At 40.7% G+C, this 26,237-nt stretch overlaps 2 protein-coding genes across 3 annotated transcripts in view; one reads left to right on the top strand and one right to left on the bottom strand.

The window, feature by feature from the left end:
* The window catches only part of ESYT3 (extended synaptotagmin 3), a 29,531-nt gene extending 16,272 nt beyond the window's left edge, over positions 1–13,259 (top strand). Inside the window, exons 9-23 of the mRNA XM_032190055.1 lie at positions 1,001–1,174; positions 1,750–1,832; positions 2,793–2,841; positions 3,479–3,568; positions 4,203–4,265; positions 4,363–4,431; positions 5,647–5,712; positions 6,480–6,566; positions 7,410–7,559; positions 8,097–8,539; positions 9,716–9,805; positions 9,911–10,042; positions 11,538–11,643; positions 12,257–12,306; positions 13,163–13,259. Of these exons, the coding sequence (XP_032045946.1) occupies positions 1,001–1,174; positions 1,750–1,832; positions 2,793–2,841; positions 3,479–3,568; positions 4,203–4,265; positions 4,363–4,431; positions 5,647–5,712; positions 6,480–6,566; positions 7,410–7,559; positions 8,097–8,539; positions 9,716–9,805; positions 9,911–10,042; positions 11,538–11,643; positions 12,257–12,306; positions 13,163–13,199 (1,689 nt within the window). The 3' untranslated portion in view covers positions 13,200–13,259. The remainder of the gene's footprint in view (positions 1–1,000; positions 1,175–1,749; positions 1,833–2,792; positions 2,842–3,478; positions 3,569–4,202; positions 4,266–4,362; positions 4,432–5,646; positions 5,713–6,479; positions 6,567–7,409; positions 7,560–8,096; positions 8,540–9,715; positions 9,806–9,910; positions 10,043–11,537; positions 11,644–12,256; positions 12,307–13,162) is intronic.
* Positions 13,260–14,551: 1,292 nt separating this feature from the next.
* On the bottom strand, positions 14,552–26,173 carry CEP70 (centrosomal protein 70). 2 transcript variants are annotated; one of them, XM_032190635.1, is made up of 16 exons: positions 26,047–26,173; positions 25,464–25,563; positions 25,186–25,309; positions 24,699–24,879; positions 24,211–24,380; positions 23,007–23,066; positions 22,228–22,327; positions 21,746–21,834; positions 21,051–21,125; positions 19,843–19,945; positions 19,018–19,188; positions 18,196–18,342; positions 17,498–17,666; positions 16,076–16,190; positions 15,144–15,223; positions 14,552–14,759 (listed from the first exon to the last, which is right to left on the bottom strand). In XM_032190635.1, exons 1-16 carry the CDS (start codon positions 26,053–26,055, stop codon positions 14,698–14,700), a joined length of 1,755 nt encoding a protein of 584 aa, XP_032046526.1. In that variant the 5' UTR covers positions 26,056–26,173; the 3' UTR covers positions 14,552–14,697. The 2 variants fall into 2 exon arrangements, with proteins under 2 accessions (XP_032046526.1, XP_032046527.1); XM_032190636.1 differs by having other exon boundaries at positions 26,039–26,173.
* Between the last annotated feature and the right edge of the window lie 64 nt (positions 26,174–26,237).

Genomic DNA, 26,237 nt, shown 5'->3' on the forward strand with positions numbered 1-26,237 from the left:
TTAATCTACCTGAGTGTGCATTTGCTGCAATGCAGACGCATGCAAACTTAAAGTGTTGGGTTCCTGCACATCCATTTCTCATCAGCTGTTTCAGCCTGGACTGTAGGCTTTCTGTAGGCAATATTTCAGGAATACAAAAGCAAATATTGGGTAGTTCTTAATTTGGTGGGTGCGCAGGGAGGCACTTAGCTCCCTGTATATGGCATAAGAAGTCCGTTAAGACACAGATATTTACCAGGTTAAGCTGTTAGTCTCATTTGAGAATACCACAGGTCTTCAATTAGAGAAAGTAAATGCATGAGCACTAAACGTCCGGCTATTTAATGTCTTTACTAATGCAGTGAAGGGGTGTAAATGGGAAGCTCAGAGTATGACATCTCTTCATGAAAGAAAAAAAAAAGTTCTGAATGACAAACAAACCCAAACAAGCCCCAACCTCCTAAATGTTTGATGCATCCAGATCTCTGGTCTCCTTCTGTCAAATACCTAATGTATTCATGAATGAGAGTAATAATAAATGAATGACGAAGGGCTGCTTCCTACTGAAGACTTCCATCACCGAATTGAAATTGAATGGCCTCTCTGCAATAAAATATGAATCTGCCAATGAATACTTGGTTCCATCTTCAGTCAGTATGAATTGCTCTTGACTTTACACTCAATTTAACTGCAGTGCATGATCCTGAGTGTATATGTATGTTTCTGGTTTCAAAATAAGTTGAAGGCTATTTCCTACCCAACTGTCTAGATTGAATTGTGTATCTGTTTAAGGTTTTTTCTAGGTAAATGATGAGAAAAGTGATTGTTTTATCACAGCTGTCATTTGAAATGTCTCAAAATACATGTCTTTGAAAACCTGTCATGCTGACTACCCTTGTTGCCTGAAATAACTAGTTTTAGGAGGTAACATATTATAATTATCCAAAGATCACATTTTCACAACCAATTTCATCTCTTTTTTTTTTCTTTCTTTTTTTTTTCTTTCTTTTTTTTTTTCCAGGGAGTAATAAGGGTTCATCTGCTAGAAGCTGAAAACCTTGTCCAGAAGGACAATTTTCTTGGTGCCATCCGGGGGAAATCTGACCCGTATGCTCTTCTTCGAGTTGGCGTGGTGCAATATCGAAGCAAGACAGTTTCCCGAGATCTTAATCCCGTTTGGAATGAGACATTTGAGGTACTGAATCTTTTGTTCTTTCCATCTATAGGATGCACAGCTGTTTACATCCTTGTGTTTGGGGGACCTACTCTTAGCTGACTGCACTGGAGCAAGTGGAATTCCTTGTTACTTGATTGATGAGGCATTTCTGTCTCTTAAACAAATCAAATCTAAATTGCAAACCTGAAATGGAATTCAGGTTGATCTGATTTACGTATGTGGGTTTTTGGAGGACATGCAAAGCATTTCTTTAAATATCAATCAGTGCAGCAGTCTGATTGTGCAACTGTATTCTGCCCTAGCATTGGTATTCTTTTTGTATAGGGTATATTGAGCTCTTTTTGTTTTTGTCAACAGTGCTTATTAGGGATATCAGTTTGACCGGTTTAAGTTTTAATTCAAAGCCAAGAAAACTGTTTTTAAAATATTTTTGTCTATAACCAGTTGTATTTGTAACAAGATCAGCCACAAAACAGCAGGGAATGTCCTTAATGTATTATACAGCTGTAAAGCGTCATGTTCTTGTCAACAGCCTGAGTAGTGAACCCGTGTGAGTGCTTTTTATTTTTAATAAATACATCTTTCTCCTCCAGTTTGTTGTTCATGAATTGCCTGGTCAGGACTTAGAAGTCGAATTATATGATGAAGATCCAGATAAAGATGACTTCATGGGCAGGTAAATCAATGAAACTTTCTTTTTGTTGCTCTTCAAAAGGATCTAGTGTTCTGAAAAGTCTGCTCAATAGATTTTAGAAAACAATTCTGGAGGTTATGTCCTTTCTCTTTCATATCTTTAGCCGTAATCAAGTGCAGTCTAATTGGAATAAGGTCTTGCTGTTGTTTTGTCATGGAGAAATATCCTTATGGTGACATTTGGCATCCATTTTTAATGCAGAAAATGCAAACGACCTGAAATGACTGGTGGCCAGAAAACAGCACTCTTCATATCAGATGACAGATAAGAGAGGGGCATTTATGAATAAGCTGTGGATTTCTCAAGTGGGACATTTCTGATGTTCTCAATAACAGCACTTAGGGAAAGGCAGAGATGGTCATGATCACCTCCAGAGAGAGTATGTCAGGTCTTGCTTCTTAGGACGAGTTATCTTCTTACTTGTTTGATTTAAAATAAATAAAAACCCAAACAAAGAAACAAAACAATCCAGTCCTTGCTCAGATCCAGTGATCTCTGAAACGGAACACCAAGATTGTTTATACAGGAAGTTTGAAGCTGAAGGAAGCTATTCCCTTTGTCCAAATATTGTCATCAAGTTATTAGTTCCTAGTGCAACTAGCTTTGAATGAGTTAGAGAATGGGCCCTGACTCTTGCAGGGAATCTTAACCACCATTAGAGGTGGTGGTCACTACATGACTTAAGATTTATTTAGAATATATTTCAGTTTTGGAAGCATTTCAAGAGGGAGAAGGTACTGTGTGTGAAATTATGTGCGCCACCACACATGCACACAGGTAATATCTAGAAGTTGCTATTTGGAACATCATGTGGGCTTTTTTTCTCAGTAGCCATGGTTTCTGTTTTTTTGGTTTTTTTTTTTTCCTCTTCCCTTTGTCCACTAATCAGCAACACACCGTCTGTGTAAACATATGCTGAAATGTTTGCTTTGTGTCTTCCAGCTTGCTTATAAGCCTTGTGGATATAATGAATGACAGAACTGTTGATGAGGTAAAGATCGCAGTTTATTTTTAAATGTGGTTGTGGTGTATGCTTATGTGTACTCATTCATGTTCTCCATATGCTACTACATTGTTTCTGTGTGCTTGAAGCTTCCTTGCACACTCACACTGTGGTATTTTCTTTTTGTGAAGCTTTCTTTGCTCAGAAAACTTGAAGTAGCCATCACAATAATCTTAACAATCAGGCTGGCAACCTCAGATAGCCCTGAGGTTATGCTGAGCCAGCAGTGGGTTGCTATCATGTATCCTGTGTGTACCAAATATTTCTGTGAGGGTACAGATAAAGTTTGGTGAAGCAGTCTGATTGCTGAGGGAAGAAATAATCAGATTGTATCATGGTTCATCCTGCAACCCAACACTGCAAACTATGCCAGAGTGCCTGTCTGATGCTGCTGCTGGTTGCAGATATCCATTTGCACTGCGTGTGTGTGGGTATCTTACTTTCAGTGTTTCTGGGTTGTGTTCCCAAGTAGATGGCCATGCTGCAATCTAAGTCTCAAAAATTGAAGTTAAGAAGCTCAAGGTACAATTTGTATTGTCTACTGTACTTAAGTCCCAGAGTCTGCAACATGTACAAATTATTCTGCCTCACAGTTCTGAAGTTACGCTTTGTTGTCTCCATTTAGTGGTTTCCCTTGAGCAAGACAACAAGTGGGCACTTGCATTTAAAGCTGGAGTGGCTTTCACTAGTAAATGACCAAGAAAAGCTACATGAGGTGAGTATATTTGCCTAAAGGATTCAGATGCTTTGATCCCTGGCCAGTGATCAATAAAGGAGCATGTAAAATTAGGATCCCCAGGCAAACTCACAGGAGTTTATTTTTGTTTGACAAAGTTTTGATGTATTTTTTTTCCTGTTTCTCCTAGAGAAGAAGGGTGTTTGTTTGCCCCACATGCCTTGGTAACACAGGAGCCACTAAAATCTGGCAGATCTTTTTACTTAAACCAGCAAAACTTTGTTTGGCCAACTGCAAAGTAGCCTCTCATTCCCTTCTTTGATCCTTTTTCTCTTTCCTCTTCATCTAGGATCTGTGCAGGACCCCAAGCATCTGTATACCTGTACTAGTCTAGGCAAATTGCCAGCACCTGGGAATTTGACCAGTTCTGCACTAAATAAATTGAAGGGCATTAAAGTGAGCAAATAGCAGAGACTTGTGCCTTTTCTTATTGGTCTGCTTGAAACCATCATGCTGTAGGGTATTGGCTCCTCTAAATTGCAAGTTTAAGGAGAAAGGTGAAGAGCTGCTTAGCTTAGGGAAACTTTGAATTTGTCTTGTGCTGTATGTTGTCCTTGATGAGTGATCATGCCTACCTTGTTTTTGTTTTGTTTTATTTTCCTGGCCTTCACAGGATAAGAAGGGTCTGTCTACAGCAATTCTGATAGTCTACTTGGACAGTGCTTTCAACCTTCCAGTAAGTACGAACAACACGCAGACAGCCTTCACTCTTAACCCTTTTTTTTCTGAAGCCCACAAATTAATTGGTTTTAAACTCTCTTTTACTAATTCAGAAAAACCACTTTGAGTATTCGAATGGTGAATGTGGAGCAAAGAAGATCAAAAATAACAAGTACCTCAAGGTAAAATTTCATATTCTTCCCCCATGCCTGCAAAAACACCTTCTGGTTTATGCTGTATCATAGCAACTGAAAATAGCTGTTGTTAAAAAGAAATATTTTCTCCGCTGTCAAAAATCTGTGACCGCTGGTTCAAGATAGTTATTGAAAGCCCCCGCCCCCAGTGCAAGGCTAGGAGGACCAAGGAGGGATGCAGCACAGGAATATTTGATTGTGTGTGTGGGTTGTCTTTTTTTTATGCTTTGGAGAGTAAGAGGCTCCAAACATCAGAGCAAGTCATGCTGTCCTTTCTGCTGCTGCAGGGCTCTTCCAGATGGGAGAGGAGGGAGCAGAGGGCTGTGCTTGTTCGTGGTACCCTTCCCGTCCGTTGGAGACCTGACCCACCGGATTCTTTCCCCCTGATTTTTAATTCAGAAGCAACTCTGTCATTCATGCTTCCTCTCCCTTTGCTTATGGTTACATTTTACACCTCAAATACTGGATTTTACTGCCATGATGCAAATTGTGAATGTAGGAAAGAACGTCTTTCACCCTGTTCTCTTGAACAGGCTACGCACAGTCATGGCTCTGAGCTGTGGGTAAAGCTTGCCTGTCTTCAATGAGTAGCTCCCCTCCTAAATGTGATCTTTACAATTCAGATGAGTTACCGGCACTGTTACGCCACACACATGGCATTCAATAATCCTTAATTCTGGACTTCATTGTAAGCACTTGTTTTCTCAAGACCAACTCCTCAGTGTTAACATCTGTAATGTTAGTGCAAAGGAGCACAGTATGAGGGGTTCCGTATTACTACTTCTGAAAAGGAGTTGTTACTTGGTACCAAAGGTTCACTTGTAGCTGCTTTACAGCATGTTCTGAGCCTAGGAAACCAATTCTGAGAGTCCTATTTCACCAAGAAATGATGAAGACTCCCCCACAGTGTCTTCAACACTTTTTTCTATCCGTTTTCTCACAGCTTCTGACAAATATTTACCTATTGAGACCTAAACATGTAGAGCTTTAGCTTAAGTGTGAACTCTTGATGCTAGAGGGTAAGGCTGTGTTGTGTTACGGCTGGAGTCTGCCCTGCATGCTGCACTCTTCAGATGTCTCTCATCTGAAAACTACTGCCAGCTTTCCAGCAATGTATTTCAAGTAAGAATAGTAGTTTGATTTTGCTTTCTGTGAACTATAAATCCTCTTTTTTTTTTTTTTTCCCCTTATATTATACGACAGAAGACAGAAAGGGAACCTTCCTCCTTTGTCCTGCTCACAGTAGGAAGCAAGACTCATAAAAGCAAGGTGAGGTTGTTTGGCTCTTCTGCTTGCTTTAAACACCACCTATTTCATGGGTGACCACCTCCAAGTAGCCCCTAGAAGGGGACAGGACCACTGTAGCTCTGTGAACAGCCGAGGTTGTGGTGATGACTGCAGAGGCCAGGAGGCAGGAAACAACCCACATGTGGAAGCACACGCTTCAGCTTTCCTTTTCCCTTGCTGCCAGTACCTGTCACCTGGCAGAAGAAGGAACTGTTTCATGGAGCAGCCTCAGCCGGAGCCCCCTGGGTGGTTTCTGTGCTCTTTCATCCTTTAAGTGGATGGCACTGAAGCTGTCCCCTCCCACTCTTCCCACAAGCTCTGCACCCCTCAAACTGCCCCTCTAGCTTTCTTACCCTTCCCTGCCAGCTTGCTGCAGTTTTGGGAGCTGGCTCTGGGTGTCTGCGGGCTGGAAGCTGACTCTCTGGGCGGAGAGGTGGGAGGAAGGGAGCAGTGCCTTGCTGCAGGTGGGGCAGGCTGCTGGTCCAGGCAACACCGGTTGGGGCCAACTGCAGCTTGCCTGACTCGTTCATCGGCGTTTCCACACCTCACAGAGCTTGTTCTGGTTTTGCCAGAGACTTGGCTTCTGCACACTTTTGACCTGGAAATTTCACTCTCTTTTTACAGCTCGGGTATAGCATCACTGAATAAAACAAGGAGGTCACTGTGCTCCTCTCCGGTGATCAGTGTGACAGTATTCTTTGCTGCTCACAGAATAAGCTAATACAAATGCCACAATCTTCTCGTTGCAGACCTGCAATTTCAGCAAAGATCCCACGTGGGGCCAGGCTTTCACCTTCTTTGTCCACAGTGCTGATTCCCAGTCACTGCATGTTGAGGTAAGAGAAAAGCCTTTCCTTTGGAAACCCAGTGTACATTCACAGGGAGACACCTCCTTCAGAGTGGATGTGATCTCACTGCAGGTTGTTTCTGTCTGCATATACCAGCGTCCTCCTACTTAAAAATTGGAAGGAGCAGCTGGTTTTGCACAGGCAATTCCGTTGGGTGATGCTGTTATCTACCTTTACTCTAGGATCAGATAATATTTAATATCTTGGTACAAAATATGGGACATTTGTGGCTGAAAATTGCAAAGGAGGTTTTAGACAGATCTGCATGCAGTAAGGCCATGAATATTTTGCTGTCAGAAATCAGAGTGCTCATAATTCTCAGCCAGAGTGTATCTCTGCACCTAGGCATTTAGGCTCCTTATGAAGTCCTGTATCTCACTGCCTTACATTAAAGTCACAGCCAGTTCTGTGGCTGTTCTCTGGGCTGCAGAAGTGGATTTAAACTTAGAAGGCTTATTGAGGCTAGAAAGGCTGAACTATTACTGTCAGAAAAACAACTTGTGAGGGTGTAGATCAATTGTCATCCTAGCTGCCTAGAACATTTTCTGCAGGGCAAGTAAGGAAAGTCAAGTAAATTCTAGGGCCTATGTTTTCTGCTAGGGGAGTTTCTTCTCTGTGTAGTTAGAGGTGGAATTTTTACTTCAAACATAGTAATTTGTTATACTTCTGAAATATTGGCGTCACCTATTCAGAAGTAACTACTCTTGATAATAGGTCCTGAAGTAAATGAGCTTATTTTGGTCTGTCTGAAATACCTTCTTTGCTGTTCCCAGCTTTCCAGCTTGTCTTCTAATAAAAACAACTTTTTTTTTTTTTTTTTTTTTCCCCTAGATAAAAGACAAAGATCGGGATAGTGCCCTGGGAACTTCAGTGGTATGTCTCTCCCACTTGCTTAAGGACCCAAACATGACTCTGGATCAGAGATTTCAGCTGGATCATTCCAGCTCAGACAGCTTCATTAAGATGAAACTTGTGTTGCGGGTAAGTTGTTCTTTCCTGTATTCACCTGACTTCCCCAGCGGAAGTCTCCAATTCTAACCAGGCAAAAGAGATAAAACGTGGGAGAGGAGAAATGCAGCCTTGCTTCACAGATGGGTAGAAGTGTGACAAGATCCTTAACTGCAGTTAAAAGTGCAGGTTGGAGCTGAGAGCTCTCCCCTGAGGCTTCCTAAAACTTAGTGCAGTGGCATTGCCACAAGCCTTTTCATGATGTTAAGGAGTGGAACTGAGAAAATCTAAGCTGGGAAATCAAACCAGCAAGGTAGTGAGAAGCACTAATGCTTAGGAATTGTTTTCTCACGGTGTTCTGGTTCAGTGTTCAGACACTTAAATATATACACAGGAGGAAAAAGGAACACAGTGTCATAGCCAGTCCTGTAGGCCTCCTTCATCTCTACTGGCATTTCCTGCTTTCTAACACCAGTAATGTTGTGGTGAAATTTCATCCTAGCTGGTAATGCTGGTGTGAACACCAGTGTTTTGGGAGCAGTGCTCATTTCTCTCCCTCATGATTTTTAGGCCTTGAATGTTGAGGAACCCGATCCACAGAGCATCAAGGCTGGTGGCAATGCCTCGAAGCAAGGTCCGGTGCATGTCACGGAGAAGGGTGGAAACCAGCAGAAGTTTGTCTCCCCACCGAAACCAGAAGTCTCAAAAGTACCTCCTGTGAGCAAAGACACTGCTGTGCTTGAATCCCTGCCAAAAAAAGACAGCAGTGAAGACCTGGACACAAATGACAGTTCAGCAGTGCCTGTAGCAAGTGAAACTATTGCTGGCCTTAATGAGACGGAGAGCGAGCAAAAGCCTGAGCATCACCTGTCATCAGCACTGCATACCAGAGCTGTGGTAGTGCCTACCTTGCCGATTGTAGAGGAACTGAGGCTTGCACCCAGCGTTACTTCCCTGGGTTCTCTGCCTTCTTCTTGCTTTGAACTAAGTAGCAGCAATCTGGACCTTCATAAGTAGGTGGTTCTCCCAGCTGAACTGTTCTTCTCTTGAGAAGGTTTCGTGTTTATAGGTTGCTGTTGCATAAGTTGAGTTCAAGTCATTTGGAGTCTTGAGTCTCACATCACTTTACAAAGAACTGGCCTAAGTCAACAGCAAACAATTACAGGGGTGCTGTCAGATTCAGTGTAAAGTGAATGTGTGTCCTCCTCTGGCTGTCCTAAGGGGTGCTGCACGTGTTGGTTTTGTTTTGTTTAAGAGGCTGTCATACCGAATATCCTAGGTCCCATAACACTCATGAGTTTAGTACTGAAGGTGCCTTTCAACAGGAGATTGGAAGTCTGCATTGTCCCACTGCTGCACAAACACAAACTTATGATAAGCATATCTGGCTGCTTCAAGTTTTGGATGCTTAAAGTTTTGAGGCTCACAATGCTGTGAACAAACTTTTCCTAGATAGATTTGCTTGTGTGCACCCTTCCTGTAGCGTTAGGTATCAGGCTGCAGGTATTCTGCTCTGCAAAGGGGGTTGGAGAGCTGGGTCTGTCCCTCCGAGGGTGCAGACTGGAGCTAGTAGAATTCTTAATGAATGGAAGCAGCAAGGAAGGTCTGTCTCATTTAGGAGAACATCAGTTATCAGCTTGAACATCAAATCCAGCTACAGCTGTTCAATTTAATACTTATATACTGGCATGTAAGTGAGGTCCTGTTCAGAGCTAGAGAATAAGCCATTGTTAAAACATTTTTAAACAATGACTTGGATTTGAAACCACTTTGGTAACATGCAGATTGAGATATAAAAAGGGTCCCATTTTACATAAACAAGCATCCTTGAAGGAGTTGTGTACAAAAACGTACAAAACGCATGCTGATCTGTACTTTATTGCTCCATCTACAACAGGCCAAATAGGTGGGTTTTTGGCTGTCTACACTTTTGGGTCTTAGGGCAGGTACCTGTGCAGAAGTAGGGCTGGGCAGTGCTGGCACTAACGAGTGTTGTTTCTGGGGTCCAGCTGCTTTCTAGAGAGTAAAGCATAAGTTGACAGAAAGGAACAGTGCCCTGAAAGCTGCTTCTAGTGGAAAATGCATCAGCAGCTTCTGGAGCTCATGTGCTGTTTCGTGCTGCTAGGTCTGTGCATGTGGCCTGTTAAATAGCTGTGTTTAAAAGCTTTTCCTGTGCAACTGTCTTACAGCGGGACTGAAATGCCTCTGGGAGAGATTCAGCTCACGGTGCGTTATGCTTCAATACGGCAGAGTCTCGTTGTGCTGGTGAATGGCTGCAGGTAATGCCAGCAATTGCTCGCCTCTATCTGTAAAGGGAAGGGGAAGGGCTCCTTGAGCTTGCATCAGGCATTCAGCAAAGCTGAACACTGTATTTCTTTTAACAGAAACTTAGTACCCAATTCCAATCGTGGGGTAGATCCGTATGTCCGAATATACCTGCTTCCAGATAGAAGATGGACGAGCAGGAAGAAGACTTCCGTTAAGAAAAAAACTCTGAACCCCCAATATGATGAAAAGTAAGAAAATGTTAATTATGATTGCGGCCGAAATAGTTACTATCTCTGTATAAAAAGGAAGGGCTCACATACCGTACGCACCTGCTGCACCTGAATGATTTTCTCATGAATATTTTCAGGTCTTCTCGAAAAAAATGGCATTTTAACTGTGATTTGCAAGTCCTTAGGGCTGGCTTTGCTCCACATACAGTATTGTCACATCCTCCCACCCCCTTCCCTGATCCTAGCGGGTGCAGGCTGCTCTTGCTTCTTTGCTCACAGACATTCCCCTAACCATGCCCTCTCACTGCAGAGACAGTTCTGAGTGCTGGTGGAAGCAACTTAAAACGTTGCCGCCTCTTTGCCAGTTGCCACATCCGCAGCTCTGCCCTGGTAAAGGAATGTGTTTTGTACAAAGCCAGTCACAGTAGACCTGGTCTGAGAAGCGGTGCTAGTCCAGTATTTAAAGGTACAAATAATTCATGCAAATACATAAATATTGGGTGATCCTGGATAATTAACTTCTTGTTTCATTGTTAGGTCCTTTCTATGCATGTCTGTAGGTCAGAAATGGAGAAAAAAACCTTTTAAATATTTCCTATTAGCACTCCAAACACCAGTCTCTCCAGTTGTGGGGTCTGCTTCAGCCTATCCTCATGAGCTCCCCTGGCAGGTACTCCACTTAGTGCCAGCGCAGCTGTTGGGAGCAGCATCCTTCTCATCCCCGTTGGCATGTCCTGCACATCCTCTATTACTTATAACAGGTTGAGCAATACTTAGCTCCAAAACACATTACCTGTTTTACAACTCTGACTTGAGGAAAAACTATTCGGGTGGGCAGAACCTAAACGATTTAGCATGGACAAAACTGACCTGGCATTTGATGGTGTGTGCCAGAGCTGTGAGTCAGCCCCATTAAGAATTTAATTGCCACAGGTTTCTTTCTTTGTCTTCTCTTAATGTGGTATAAACCTACTTTGTAAACTTGGGGGGGGTGGCTCAGCTATTTCCTCTGAGTAATAAAGGTTGCATGGAAAATATGCTGATCTTCCATGAAGGGGAAAACCGATTGGACATGGCATTTCATTATGGATGCACGTTTTCCTTCATCCCACTGGCACGGTGACCAGCAGTGTCATAGTCTTTTGTAAGGCTTGGAAGAAATACATATAAATCTGTGTATATATATATATTTTTTTTATTTTTATTTTTTTAATATTGATAAAACTAACTATAGAATTACCTTTTCTGTTCCATGGAAAGTAACCTGTATTCACATGTAGATTGTAATCAGCCCTCCAAAATTGTGCTAAAATATGCTGTGGCTGGACAACAATGTTCTCAAGGCTTACAATTTGGCCATAATGACTTCTTAAACTTCAGGTGTGATTCGCTTCCTGTAAAGGTCATTGTCTGAAGCTACAGTCCTTCTCCATTGGAATTGTATTTTGGCCACTGATGCTTACAGGATTTCAAGTTTTGACTAAAACATTCCTTTCCAATTTTTTTCTTTTAGGTTTGAATTTTTTGAATCTTTGGAAGATGTCAAGAAAAGGACACTAGACGTTGCAGTGAAAAACAGCAGGCCATTCATTTCACAAGAAAAAAAGGAGCTGGGGAAGGTAAGATTAAACCAGTGGCACGACTTGTTTACGAGATCAAGAGTTTGAGACATTCCTGTAATCTTGAACTGCAGTTCTGGTGACTTACTATGAATAACAGAGCTAGCAACCTGGAAACAACTTCCTGCCAATTTTTTCTCTGATATCAGGCCATATCCCTGTGGAAGCTGACGTGGCTTCATGTGATTGATCTGCCACCCTGCTTCCTTTGGGAGTGTTCCTGAAATACATGTTTCCTGGGATCCCCTGCTGCCTGCTGGGGGAATAGCTCCAGGAGTTCAAACATGAAGCTGAGAAAGATGAGATTAAAACAGAGAAGTTGCCAACAGCACTTCAAGTTCTCTGTGAACAGCTTTGCTTCTGTGAACAGTAAACATGAATCCTTTCTTCAGTGATAGATACGTTTCCAAAAAATGCTATTAGGAAACTGAGCTTTAGAGGTGAGGCTGGCTGATGCCTGTCTTGGGAATGCAGGAAGCTTGTCTCCCTTGAGCCCGGGCTGCAGCCCTAGGCCTTCGAAGTGGAACTGAGTTGGAGTGCTAGATTAGCTAACCAACTTGTATTATATATATATATATATATAAAATTTTTAAAAATTTAATGTTTTTTAAAGGTGCGGATTGACTTGTCACAGGAGGACTTAATCAAAGGGTTTGCACAATGGTAAGTTTGTTCAACTTCACACTTTACACCCTTGCTAATGGCTTTGCTCAGAGTTGGTGTGGTGGTGGAAGGGCTGCGTGTTTTGGTGAGCAACAATTATAGCTTACCTGCAAACGCAGGACTAACTTGAACTAATCTGATAGTTTTATCTAAAGTTTATGTTAATCTGGTTAGCAGTGTGATCCCTACCCTGTGAAACGGTTTTAATAAGAGGTCTGTATGTCAATTATTCTCAGTCTTCAGCATATTTTAAATTACATAAAAGCCACTGGGACACGTAAGAATTATGTTTATTAAAGTAAACCTGCAACAAATAACTTGGATAAAGATCTTAACTAAATTAACACTCTGATCAGCAATATGTATGTATGATAAAACGTTAATTACAAAGCACTTATATAAGCTGTTTTAATAAGCCACTTGCAGTTCTGCTTATATGGTCATTGTAGTTCAGACGTCAACCTTAAGTATTGGTCTGAGGCAAAGATTGAGAACCAGTGCTTCGTCCTTCTAAGTCTCTAGTTAGTACCAGTCACATTTCCTCCTTTATCCGTCAGTGAAGGAGACCAAGGAATGTGGTGTGTGTAGTCTAGTAGCCTGCCACTAGTGTGGGCAGCAGAATAGGAAAACCAAGTTCCCCATGCCCAGCTCGTGTGCATCTTACAGAAGCATATGGTAATAAGAGAAAACTGACTCATTCAACATTCCCAGTAAAGAGCTGAAGTTTGAGGCCATCTCTGAAGCCTCCTTCACCATGCTGCCTATGAAGTGCAAGCAATAAAGCAGCCACATTCTCTCACTGCCACTTAAAAAAGTCAAAGCCTTAAACTGTTTGCTTATTTTATCTGTTTTGCAGGTATGAGCTGACAAGAAGTAGACGCAAGAAAAACTGATTTCTTCTCATGTACATAAGTTACTAATTTTTAAAATTTATATAGACTGTATATATATATTTTGTAATTAAAGTGTTTTAAAACAGTAACTGCAAACTTGAAGCCAGCTGCTGTTTAGGACATGTAAATTTAACGATCCTACTCAGACTAGTTCTTAGTGATGTAAAAAAAAAAAAAAAAAAAAAAAAGAGTTGTGGAAATAACTTCTCTCTAAATAACAAATTATTTATTTTTGCTGTTTCTGGTGTATCCCCCTAAAGAACTGGTAAATATGAATATGCTCTTAAGGAAGCACTGTACCTAGAGCAGATTGCCAGCTATCTGTGATTACTTTGTTCATAGCTTCATTTCCACAAGAGCCTATTCATGTTTTTTAACAATATCTGAAATCATTATACTTTTAGAAGAATAATTTTTTAAACAGCATCCTTCATCTGACCCCTTCAAATAAATTGTTTAAGACTATTAAGAAATTGTTTTTGAGAAGCTAAAAAATTGATGTTCCACTTCTGAAAAGCATCTTATGCAAAACCACAGCCACAACCTGCTATGAGCTTCCAAAAGCAGGGAGATTAGGTTACCAAGATATCATTAAGGTTTTAGTTTGTGATGCCTTAACATGTTTTGTTCTTTGTTATCCCTCTCTTACATTTCAACATCTCATAAGCCTTGATAGTAAAGCATTCTGCCTGCAGAACAGCAGAGTTTTGTAAAACTAAGCTTTATTAATATTGGAGCAAAATATACCAAAATATTTTTGGAAGCTTGGTGTATTTGTTTGTTTACAATAAACTTTGAAATGTCTTGCTTAAGGAAATTGAACTATGCCCTTCTATAGAATATGAACATGGTAACTTCAACTGCATGCTAGGCAAAAAAAAACATAAGTCACCACCTGAAGTAGGTTTAAAATATTTTCAGCGTAGATTACATGAATTCAGCCTGTCTTAATCCATAACCAGAAACAACACTCACTGAACAGCGGTTTGCAACACAAAGCAGGAAACCTGAACTTATGGAAGTACTTCAAAAGAGGATAGTCACTAACTCAAATCCCAAACTTATCTGAAGAGGTAAGCAGTATTTTTAAAATGAGCTCTCCAACCAACCAAGGTAATGATGGAAGTGTCACTGCTAAGGCAGTTAGAGCACCTGCACCTCATGCTTACCCTTTTGATTGCAGCTGGTGTAGTTAGTGATTGTGTTTGTTTTCTGGTTTTGTGCTGTGTTCAGTTTCCTAGATCAATAGTGTCTGTTGGTTCTCTCTCTGGGACTGCACAGACCAGTTGTTTGTCATTATTTAAATTTCTCTTAAATTGACCATGAAACAAGAATTCAGAGAAATGAAGGAATGCAGCGGCAAAGCCAAGTTTTTATTTATGTGAAAAAGTGTGAAACTTCATTAGGATAACAGAGATTAGAGGTAGCCGTAATGGTATTCGTCAACAGGCTGCTTCACGGGTTACATAAGTCTTCCTAAAATAGACCAGACTAACTCTTAACTAGCTGCCAATTTCAAGTTTTGTACAGTAGGTAAAATATCATCCAGGTTACTGATCTCTGGAACAGAATGAAAAGCAAAATGGTAAGACACGTACATAGAACACCCTCAACTTCAGCCAAAATTCTAGCTTAATGTTAGATATACAGCTAGTGAGCAAAAAATACAGAGAATAAGCTCCTCAAACCTTTTAATGATTTTAGGAAAAAAAATAGTTTGTGAGTAATGCAATTGAATGTAAATCAACCCCATTTTTAATGAAAACAAACTTATGTTGGCCACTTTCTCAGGAAAGAGTGAGAGTGAGGCAAAAGTTAGCACCTTTTGTCATACTTTGTGTTTTGCTGCACACCAGGAGTAAACAAAATAGGTGTTAGCTATTTAAAGTCTTAAGAGGAAGCTTTGGCATGAGGATAATTACAGCTGCTACAAATATTACTCACCTAGAAGACGGAGCAAATCTTGAATGAGAGCTTGAAAGGGTGGAAAGAAGCACTCATGTTCTTCTAGCTTATTGATTATACTGAAATTAGTAAATAAGAATATCAGATCAAAGATGTAAGACCATTTTAAGCTCACTCTGTTGGCTGTCTTGCCACACTGTGTCATTGCTTTCTGAAAACACTGCTGCTTCGTAGGATGTAAATGCATCTACACCAAAAACGCATTCTCAAGTTCTGAAAACTGCAGGCAGCAACTATTAATTGTCAAAAGATTCTCTCTAATTTCACTATTTCTGCCCTATATACATCCTTTCTTTCCTTCTTACATAGCACCATGTAATTTTTGGATAGGAACAGTAGCCCATGTATGCTAAATATACGGCTTGGGGGTGGCTGATGTAACTGCTTCAGAGGTGGAGGCAAGGAATATTTTACAAGCAGCTCATCTCTAGTCAGAATTGTGAGAAGCATAGAGAGGTTGAGGGAGTTAGTACTGTCACATCATTAACTGTATCAAATTTATTGCTGCAATTTATCTTTTTGAACATTTGTATAGCACGTTCTCAGTGCAAGCTCTCACAATTTGCTACCACGTGTATGTTCTCAGCTGTTGACGATGAGAGTAAGATTTGTCCAGTTCCCAAAATACACGGGTAGGAAGTTTGAGGCATACATTCTCTCAGCAACTAATACATGTCAGTATTAGACCTGAAGCCTTGAAACACTTTCAGCTCCCCACCAACACGCAGTAGTTGCTGTGTCTCCTCCTGAAACACAGTTCCATGTAGGATAGTAGTGAGTCCTGAACTGTCACAGCTCACTGATTTTGAAGCAAGTGATTAAAGTCACTTGCAGTATCACACTTAGACAGGTCTCTCAATTATCAAGTTTGAGGTTTGAAGAATTGTTGTAGATGGAACAGCCCTAAATACCTGTGAATGTCTTGGGTCCCCAGAAGCTGCTGTACCTGCTCATTCACATTCTCGTTAATGATGTCACACAGTTTCCCAACAGTATCCACTACCACAGTGGGTGGAACTGAACTATCTGGAAAACAAACATTCATGTTTCTGGTAACAGTAAAAACAGGAAAATAAGCCACAATTCAACTCTTAAAAGTACCCAGATTTTACTCAGCTTTCACACCTCTTGGCCTATGAGTTTCATCATTCACAGAAAGCAAAGTGCCTATGCTCAGAAATAAACTAATGTTACTGGGATGAGGGAATCTCTCATTAATCCTTTAGTAGCTAAACACTTGTCAGAGCCGTACGTTCTCACAACTGAAATAGTCCTAAAGTCTTCCCTACACTGTCAGTGGAAAGCAGCCAACTGAAAAATATAAAGAGGTTATTCATTAGGTTCCTGTAACATGACAGAAGTGCACTGTAGGGGGCTAGGCCAACAAGGAACCTGCTCATCCACACTTTGTGAATAGCCAGAACTTGCTTGGGTATTGTTTTTAACCTGCCTTGACTACTGTGATGAAAGGTAAGGGGCTCTTTTTCCTTCTCTCACTCAGTTTCAGAACTATTTGTGGAGGAGATTTCTGCTGAGCTCCATTGCTTTGTGACTTTTAGGGAGATGAGAAGCCTCCTCAGTTCTGTGCTGGTGGCAGGCAGGAAGCTCGCTGCTCTCTTTGACTGAAGCTCTGAAGACCTTAGTCCAGGAGCCTTGCCCTCTGGTTGTACACCCTGCAGCACAGCCAAGCCTTTAAACCCATGAGCTCAGGGAAAATTAACAGCTGCTGCTCTTCAGAAGTACAAAACCAGAAAAGAATGGGCACCTGGAGGTAACTACTGCAGGCTTCTGAGTACTGGCACTTAGGTCTCGACATTCAACAACACAAGTTTTTTTAAAAAAACAAACAAACAAACAAAAACTTTAGGAGCATTAGAGGTAAGTTCCTGAGGACTGGACATACTTACCCTTGAATGAGTTACTGAGGAGAAATATATAGCAAAGGTTATATAGATAACAGATGTTCCAAAATTACTGAAAGAAGCAACACACCATTCTTAACTTATTTTTCAAGTAGAGAGTGAAAGATGATAAAGGAGAATTACTAAGTGAGTGCAAATGAAACAAAACTACAGCAAAAAAAAAAAAAAAAAAGACATCTCATGTTGTTCCTTTCTCCTTCCTCTCTGGCATTTCTCAGTAGCTCCTAAAGGCTTACAAGTTTTTTCCAACTCCCAATAACTGACAGCCCATTTTTATATTTCAGTGAAGGATAAACCTAGTTTTCTCATTACTCAGCAGCTCGACATATCCTCTGTACAGAGCTGGCCTTTCACGTATCATCTTTTTCCTTTGGAAATAGTCTGAAGGAAAGCCAGGCAGTAAGCCCTTACCTAGTTCCAGGAGCTCGTGGAGATTTCTCATAGCGTTGGTCAGTTCCCCCAGTTTTGTGTAAACCTCATTCATTCGTGGATAAATGCCGTTCAGAGAATTCACATCAAACAGCTTCTGGAAGTGCGAGATTATTGCATACAGTGCCGGTACGGATGGCGTCTGGCTGTTCTGTAGTAAGCAGAAAGAGTAAATTGGCAGTGCTGTTGCTTAGCAAGGGTTCTTCTAAACCACGAAACATTCTTAAAAGTAGTCTGTGAAGAAAACCAGGTGTTAACTTCCCTTATTAAACCAAGGCATTTCAAATATTCTTAAAGCTGAAGAGTTATTTTGAAGAGGGTTTTCAGACAGATATCCAGCAAACCAAAAATATTCTTTAAAAATACTCTTTTGAAAGTTTTCTGTTGCTTATTATGTCTGTTTATATATTCTCAATGCTGACAGAGAGAAACAGACATAACAGGATAATACCCAAGACTACAGGGCAATGCAAATTCATCATTGGCCAAATGACTTTGATTAAAGCAGTCTTCCCCAGGGTGAATTTATCCATTATGTTAAAATAGTCTCTGACTATTGAACATCTTCACACACCTATTTCTTAAACTCCACAGGGCTTTCAGATACACAGGTCTGATCAACATGCGGAGAATGCATTTTAGTAGGTAACTTTTGTTTATAGGACTCTGGTAAGAATTACCTTTTCCTTGTTTTCTATTTCTTCCAAAACTGTATCTACAATGAACTGAAGGTCTTGAACTCGTATGGATTCTCTGTTTTCCTGTGGATCTGTGGTGTGCCAGGGCACCAGTTCCAGAGTCAGTTTTCTCAATGACCTGTGTAAATCCTTTTAAGAGGGAGGGAGATAGGGAGGGAGGACAGCTTATTATAGTAACTGCCTAGAGTTGCTTTTACTACAGAGATAGACTGATCCTCTGTTTCTCATACGCAGAAGTATTTCAGTTTTAGAAACAGCAAGGTCTTAGTTTTCATGGAATTTAAGCATTTTCTTGTTTACATTCTCTGAATTCAAACAAACACTGATATTCTGAAAGTGAAAAATACTTCATATATTACTGCCTCAGTGAAATAAGAAGTGTTGGTCACAGAAAGCTTGGTTTTAAACAAGATTACTTCAATTGTATTTAAATCAAAAAGTTACTGTTCTGGTAAGGCAAAAGGGAAGGAGAATGTGTCAGCATTTATGTGCCGAATACAAAAACTCCAAAGCCTACACGTGGTCCTAGGAACTCAACCAGTGAATGAAAACATTTACATAATATACACAGAAGAATTCATCCGGCCTGCATGTTTTTCACTTTAGTATGCTTTACAGTGGTATGAACATTTTTAAAACTTTCTGCTGTCCGTTTAATACCAAGTCAGACAACAACAAAGGTTACACACACACACACACACAAAAAAAAAAAAAAAAAAAAAAAAGAGCTATGTACAGGGAAGCACTGAGGGGTTGTCAGCAGATGAAAGGAAGAATATAAAGCCAAGCGTGATGGTTCCTTACCTTTAGGGCCATTAGTTGATCTGCCCACATTTCTATAGTGAGTGGAAGGTGCTCAAATCCACATTCCTGTCCGTTCTCTTTGACATAATTTTGCACTGGCCCTTTACTGCGCCTATATATTAATGGAGGAGCTCTTGGACTTCGTATAATAGAATCAATATTGGACAACACCTTCAATAAAAAAAAAAAAGTTATTGCTCAAATACAACATTTTATAATAAAATCTCATCATTAGAATCGTGATCATCTAAACATTAAATCATAAACATCTCCAAAAAGTGACTATCGATGAATTTTATAGATGCATTCAATACATAACAGAGTCAAAGGTTTTAAAATATGGTAGCTAAAAGATATGTGAAAGTAATGCAAATAAGATTTCCCACCGAGAGATACTTGATGTTCATCTCCTTGCAACATTGTTACTTCCACTTTACATTTTGCTAAGTTTTACTATATTTGCTCTTTCTTTACTCAAGGAGAAATAAAGGCTACCACCTCCTCAGGCATTTTTAGAACTGTAACATCAGGATGTGATTTACACAGGACCTTGATCAGATACCCTCTCCTAAAAGGACTTGGGACTAAATCATTGATTTGGTGTTTACCAAGCTAGCCTCTGCTTTTTTGGTGTATTTTCAGGTAGTTTACACTAAGCCCACATTAACCGCCATATGCAGAACATTCCACATGTTATGGACAGGGCTTTACGTAAACTCTTCGATTCAAAATAGCAAGCTTCAGTTTACATTGCTAAACAAAACAAATGCATTATATTTCATTATGAAAGTGCTAGATACACACAGTACGACGAAATTTGCATACCTGTAAGTACTGCTGGCTCACTGCCTGCAGCTGGTCTGCTCCTGCAGTACTCTCAGGCTCTTTCTTTTCTTCTGTTCCTTCTCCGATACCACTCCCTGAAGACCTGCATGCCAAATGCATACAGTAGGTTACACAAATAGCCTTAGCAGAGATACAACATTCAAATGGATCAAAGAACCAGGAATGTAGCACAAACTTACACCTACAAAGTGAAGTCTCCATTTTATAAATGCCTGCCAATACCATTCATTCAAACTGAGCTAGCTTAAGAACGTAATAGCTAATGTAAGTATCAGAAATTTATCTAAAGTCTCCAGGCTGATGTTATTCCAGATTGCATGCTAATGGAGAGGGGACAATACTAGATGTGCAGTTATTACTTGAAGTTCTACAGTGGCTTTAGAGGTGAAACCCAGAAATTTACTCAAAATAGTGAAATTCTATGCACAGTCTTTATCTACTTCTGCATGAACATCTTTCCTGCCTTACTATATGTAACTCACTACCCTTCTTGTCAATTCTAAGGTGACTTTCAGTCTAAAACTACCGTCTAAATTACACCCAACGCATGAGAGAAATGATCATTTAGACATACACAATGTAAAATGAAGAACCAAACATTTTTAAAGTAATGTCTTTTTCAGATTATATACGGTGCTACAAAATATGTAGCATTTGGTATGTATGTGCACAAATGCTTAAGTGAAATTCCAGATCAAGACACTTTGTCAACACTAGATGTCTAATACCTTTAATGTACTTTCTTGAAACGTTCAAGAAAAAGAGAAAAAATTCTAAGGGCAATATGGACATAAACTCATGTAGCTGCAACGGTTTGCCAACTCTCATAATACTCCCTCATTCACAACCCACAGCACAACCAGTAACTTGCTTTGGAGCTCACAGAGGCAGCAAACACCACTGTTGGGTCCTGCCCATACTGCCTGTGGGAACATTCAAATCCCAAAAGACAAAATGAAATTACAAGGACACACTGCTGTGCCCCCACCTGGGCACCATGCCATCACTTCCTGAATCCACAGGGTGTCTTCAGAGATGCACAAGTGTTTGTTGCCCATAAACCTGGCTCTAGGGAATGGCGATAAGGTACATGCTTTACAAAGTATTTTCTACATTACAGATTGCAGAGTATCTTTGCCTTTAGAAATTCAGAGGATTCATGGAAGTTACTGAAGAAAAACACTTACTGGATAGTTTTCTTTAAAATTTTCTCTAGTTTCTTCACTCGGTGCTTGTAAAGTTTTAATTCCTGTGCAGTAGGTCTGTTGGAAAGAAAAAGGTCCGTATTATTTGTGTGTCTTGCATCTGAAGGCATCCATAAAACTCATCCAAGCAAAAAAGTAAGAAAGCTCTGCCAGTACCATGTCTTTCTGGAAAGGAAATTCTACAGTTACTGCCACGCAGAAATGTTAATGCAGATAGTAACTGTAATGCACCACCAAAAACCACTTTTGCTGGCCTAGGTTTTCTTACTAAAGGAGTCTGCATTTCTATGTTGACCAGCAAGTTTTAAAGTGGAAATCAGGCTTAGCAGTAATGCTATTAGTGAAAAGACTACGTTTTTGTGAGTGTTCTGGGTCAGCCAGCTCACCAACCCGGGCTGTACTCGTACACATTTTTACTGCTTTTGCTAAATAAAGTGCAAATATTGATGCAATTGTCCAACACAATGCACTGCACAATAATAACTGATACTATTATTAGTGTAAGGAGGGCAGGTTGATTGTTGCTGGCCTACTAGAATATGAATTCTTTTACAAATTGCTTTTAAAGGCAGATTTCACACTACGCTTTTACAATTGCTGGTGCGTTCAATTTCTGTCTTTGTAAAGCAAAGTCTACTGAAGTGCCTTTACAAAGGACGATATTTATCCTTTCTCACCTTGTTTCCAAATCTTTCTTGAGATTTGCATTTTCAAGCACAAGCTGTTCATTCCTGGCTTTTGCTTCAACAAGCTGATTCTGGAAAGACTGCAACATAGACTGCATTATTTCTTTTATTTCTCTCGTTCCATAATAACAAGCTCGAGCACTTTAAAGCATGTATGTGTTAAGAGAGGTTCCCATTTGCCTTACATAGCAAGGCAGCACGGATGAGGAAACAGCCAACTAAGATCAAGAGCTTGCTGCAGGAGACCACAGGTGGAGAACCTGTGATTAAAGAGGTCTTTGCAGTGCTCAGCAAAGACTCACAATATAGCACTGAATCTTTGCATAAATAGACAGTGAACCCTGCCCAGAGAGTTTACAAACTATGAAGACAAGAACAAGCAGATACAAATCAAAGACACATGTATTTCTGTGTGGATCTTCAGGGGTTACCATTTAGAGATCTGCATGGACTTATTCTTAGCAGTTCCTTACCGTCAGCAGTGCTCTATAATTAGGAGTAGCATCCAGATTTAAAAACTCTTCCTTGCTTTTTACTTCTCTCTGTGCATGATCTTCATCTTTTTTATATTGCCTATTAGGAAGAATAAACTCTCACAGTTTATTGCAATTCAATTACCTCAAAGCTCTAAGTTGGTTTAGTTAGCAGTTATGTATGATAATGTTTCCATAAATTGAAAAATAATCAGAATAGAAATTTTGCCCTAAGAGCCACTGCTCTCCTCCTCTCTCACTCTGTGAAGCTGTTTCATCTACTAATTGAGTACACTTATTCCTCCAGAGAAATTCCAGTACAAGCAAATCCCATTTCAGCTTTCAAGATAATAATCTCAAATTACAGCAACGTCTCTCAGGTATCTGCTGGTTGCTCTGTATCACGTAGGCACCACGATGGAGCTAAGAAGCTGGAACTTTTTTTTTTTCCCCAGTTGAGTGAGCACAGCTAATGCAGTAGTTCTTCCTGTAAACCACTGCAAGAAGGGAAGAGGAAAAGCAACCAAAGGCTTGTAGCTCAAGTGGCTAAATACACCCGCACTCCTAGGTGCACTGGCCTCCTGACCTAGCAGCTGCTTAGACTAACTGACAGTTATTCCCGGGATGAATCCAAACTTCCAAGACCATTAGAGTCCCTTGCTGTTTCTTACATGCTAGTGATGACATCTGGAACACAGAACTTTTACAAGTTTTCCGAGCAGTAAGCAGAAAGAAAAAACTTTGAGCAGTTGGACCACGAGGCATTACGTGAGACCTACCTTAGCTCCTTTTTCATTTGATTAATTTGAGATTCATAGTAATCAATCAGACAAAGAAACCTGAAAAAAAAAAAAAAAAAAGGGAAAAAATGCTATCATAATTTTCAGATCTTTTAAAAATAATCGTGTCCCAAAGATACTATAACCAGCCCATTGGAAGAGGACATCTTGCACAACTGCACTGTTTCAGACGTGACTGCATCAACCAGTAGGTTCTCTCTCATATCCAAAAAAGAAATGTAGAGGCATTAACCCTATATTAGACTCAAAGTGTTAAAATTACTCAAGACAAGACAAAAGCTAAATCCTTCTGACAGCTTCCTTGTCTTCTGCCTGTTTTCCCAGCACACTTTAACAGCATGGCACACTCAGTTCTAGGGCTATAGTGACCAGAACGAAGGGTCCCACATAGCCTGAGAACAGGGATATCCAAAAAACTGCAAGTGCTTTCCAAGAAGTGGTTGCAAGAAAATAAAGCCACAGAAAACTGGACAGCTGAGAAACTGCCTTTCCTCTTGAGCCACTCTGTGATTTTCTGTTTAGATACAGGTGAGAAGACCCAGGGAACCAAATTCAGTGATCCTTTTTCTCATTTAGTGAGGGCACAGCAAGAAAATGTCAGAAGCACAGACAAACCCTTTGAAATTCTTCCTAGGTTAACATTACTAGTCAGACTTGGATGACCCAGCCACACCAGCACAACTAAGTGACAGGTACACTAGGCCTAAAAACTGTCTAATCTCTGATTATAGTAGACATGTAGAAATTTTATTCCACGAAACATATGCTTAGAATATTTTTATAACTTGCACAAAAGTACCTGGGAAAACTTACAGCATGCCTGCAGTTAGCAGTTGCAAAGACTGCTTTCCCACACTGTTTCTTAAATTTACATTTTAAAACGTTAAATCCCAGAATTAAATCACCCTAGCAGATGCTGAAAGTCCACAGTGAATCATTCTTCTCTCTTTGCTGACACCTAGCGTATGCAGTGGCTGAGAAGTTTTACTTTTTGCCATCCAGCTCACATTTATCATGCAACAACAAATTATTGCATTAATGTACCTTTACAAGGCTTCATATTTCAGCTTGCACTCCTAAGGTATCCAACTTTCTTTGTATTAAGTATCAAGAACAATTATTCTAAAATCTGTTTCTTTGTTTAATGCTACAGATCATTTGCCAATACAAGAAAATTTCTTACTGCTGATCCAGAAGCGACTTGGGAGCTCTTTTGCAAAACCGGCAAAACATTTTGGTTTGAGTGGCAACACGCTGCTGCTCCTCCATCCCAGATTTGCACAGCTCCTTCTGCAAACGGGCAATAATTTCTTCCTGTTCTTGCAGCTTTTCCTGTTGCTGTTGATATTTTGACTGTGAAGAGATTATAGGAGCATTCTGAAATTAGAATAATTTGCACACCGGAGACAGTGCTCTACTAACCCAAGTAGCATTTGGTCCTAAGGAAGCTTAGCACTTGCTTTTTAGACATACTGAAGAGGCATTGGAAGAAGGGTTCATATTTTTTCCAATTTATTATAAGACAGTGCTTCAAAAAATGTAAAATCTTACCAATGAATAATGTACTAACTCTGACACAAGACTCGTGTTTATCTTGACCTACGTAAATATTTCTAGTGCTTTCAAAAGAAGTCAAAAGTTTGAGTCCTCAGACAGCACTGTGTTAATTACCTGTGAGACCTGCTGATCTTTTTGAAGTTCTTTGACTTGATTCTGTTGCTGGCAAACTTTAGCTATCGTCTCATCTTCCAGCTGACAAATTTTTGATTTAATGTTTTTCACCACGTTTTCCAACTCATTAGCCCGTTGTTCTTGTCGAGATGCCCGACCTCGTTCCTGTCGTATCTCATCTCTAAAAAGATAAATCCTTGATTTAAATTAAACTCATTTCACTAAATACAGTGAAGGATGCGCAGGCCCGACAAACATTATCTGATAACACCCAGTAATAGCCTACGGCAGCAGATATAGTAAATATGCTGCTGTGAGACAAAGCAGCAGATTAATTAAGACAAAAGCTCAAGGAGATCTAGGCCAGCATTGCTGTATGCTGGACAAAAATCTCGGGGAAAAGGTCTCAGGCCTCGGGTGTGACAAGCTCCACCTGGCAGAGCTTTTGCTCTGTATTAGTGAGTAAATTCCTTCTGCCACATCTCACCTCAGATTACGATTAGCCTCCATGAGGCCTTGCATCATTCTCTGGTGGCGGTCAGTGTCTTCCACCAGTGTTGTTAATGCAAGCCTTATTCCCAGTGAAGACTGAGTATCTATGACGATCATATCTGGAAAAATACAGAATAAGCAAAGTCTTAGCAAAAGGCTTTTAATAACTGAAGAAGACTGTATCACCGCTACCAAATGGAAGTGATGGCTTTAGAAATACCTTATGAATTCTGGCTTGGTATGCAAGAACTTGTAAAATTGGCTTTTCCTTACCTGATACATTTCTGCTGTTTTGGGGGGCAGCAAGACTCACTGGTCTCAACCCATGCCGCATTAATAGCTTGTTTAAGTTTTCCCATTCGGCTTTCTCCTGCTACAGTTGGGAGAAGAGGCAGAAACGTGAATCCTGAAGACAAGTTGGTGGCCTCCTATTCCTCTCGTCGTGCATACAGTGGAAGACACCCAATGCCCCCAAATAAAAAGCCAAACCAGCACAACGACAAAAGCACTAGAAGTAACGGACACACAGTCACACCAAGCCACAAAAGCCACAGTCGCTCTAGGTGGATTTGTAAGATCCATAAAAAATATTGGGGAAATAAAAACGCTAAACTTAACACACAGACCATCCAGGTTATTTTGATCACAGTTATAAGAGAAAAATACAAGATCAGGCCCCAGGCTCGGGCTCTCCCCTGGCGGCAGCGCCTCAGGGCCAGCCCTGCCTCACCCCCTACCTCCCGGCCGGGCACAGCTTCTCGGCAGCCGTGCACCCGTTTTGCTCCGTGTTTTATTTTTATTTTTTATTTGGTTTTCACCGCCCGTCAGCCGGGCCAGCCCGCGCTCACCCCGGTACCTCAGCCATGGCGAGGAGCGGCCGCTCCGAGTGCGGGGAGCGGGGCGACGGCGGAGAAAAGGGGAAGAGAAGGAAGGGATCGAGCAGCTGGGAGGGATGGCGGCGAGATGGAAGGCGGGCTCCTGAGGCGATGGGGCCGGGGATGGGGATGGGGATGGGGCCGGGGATAACGTCCCGCCCGCTCTCCCGCC

Source organism: Aythya fuligula, chromosome 6 (assembly GCF_009819795.1).
Source record: "Aythya fuligula isolate bAytFul2 chromosome 6, bAytFul2.pri, whole genome shotgun sequence".
NCBI classification, from domain to species: domain Eukaryota; kingdom Metazoa; phylum Chordata; class Aves; order Anseriformes; family Anatidae; genus Aythya; species Aythya fuligula.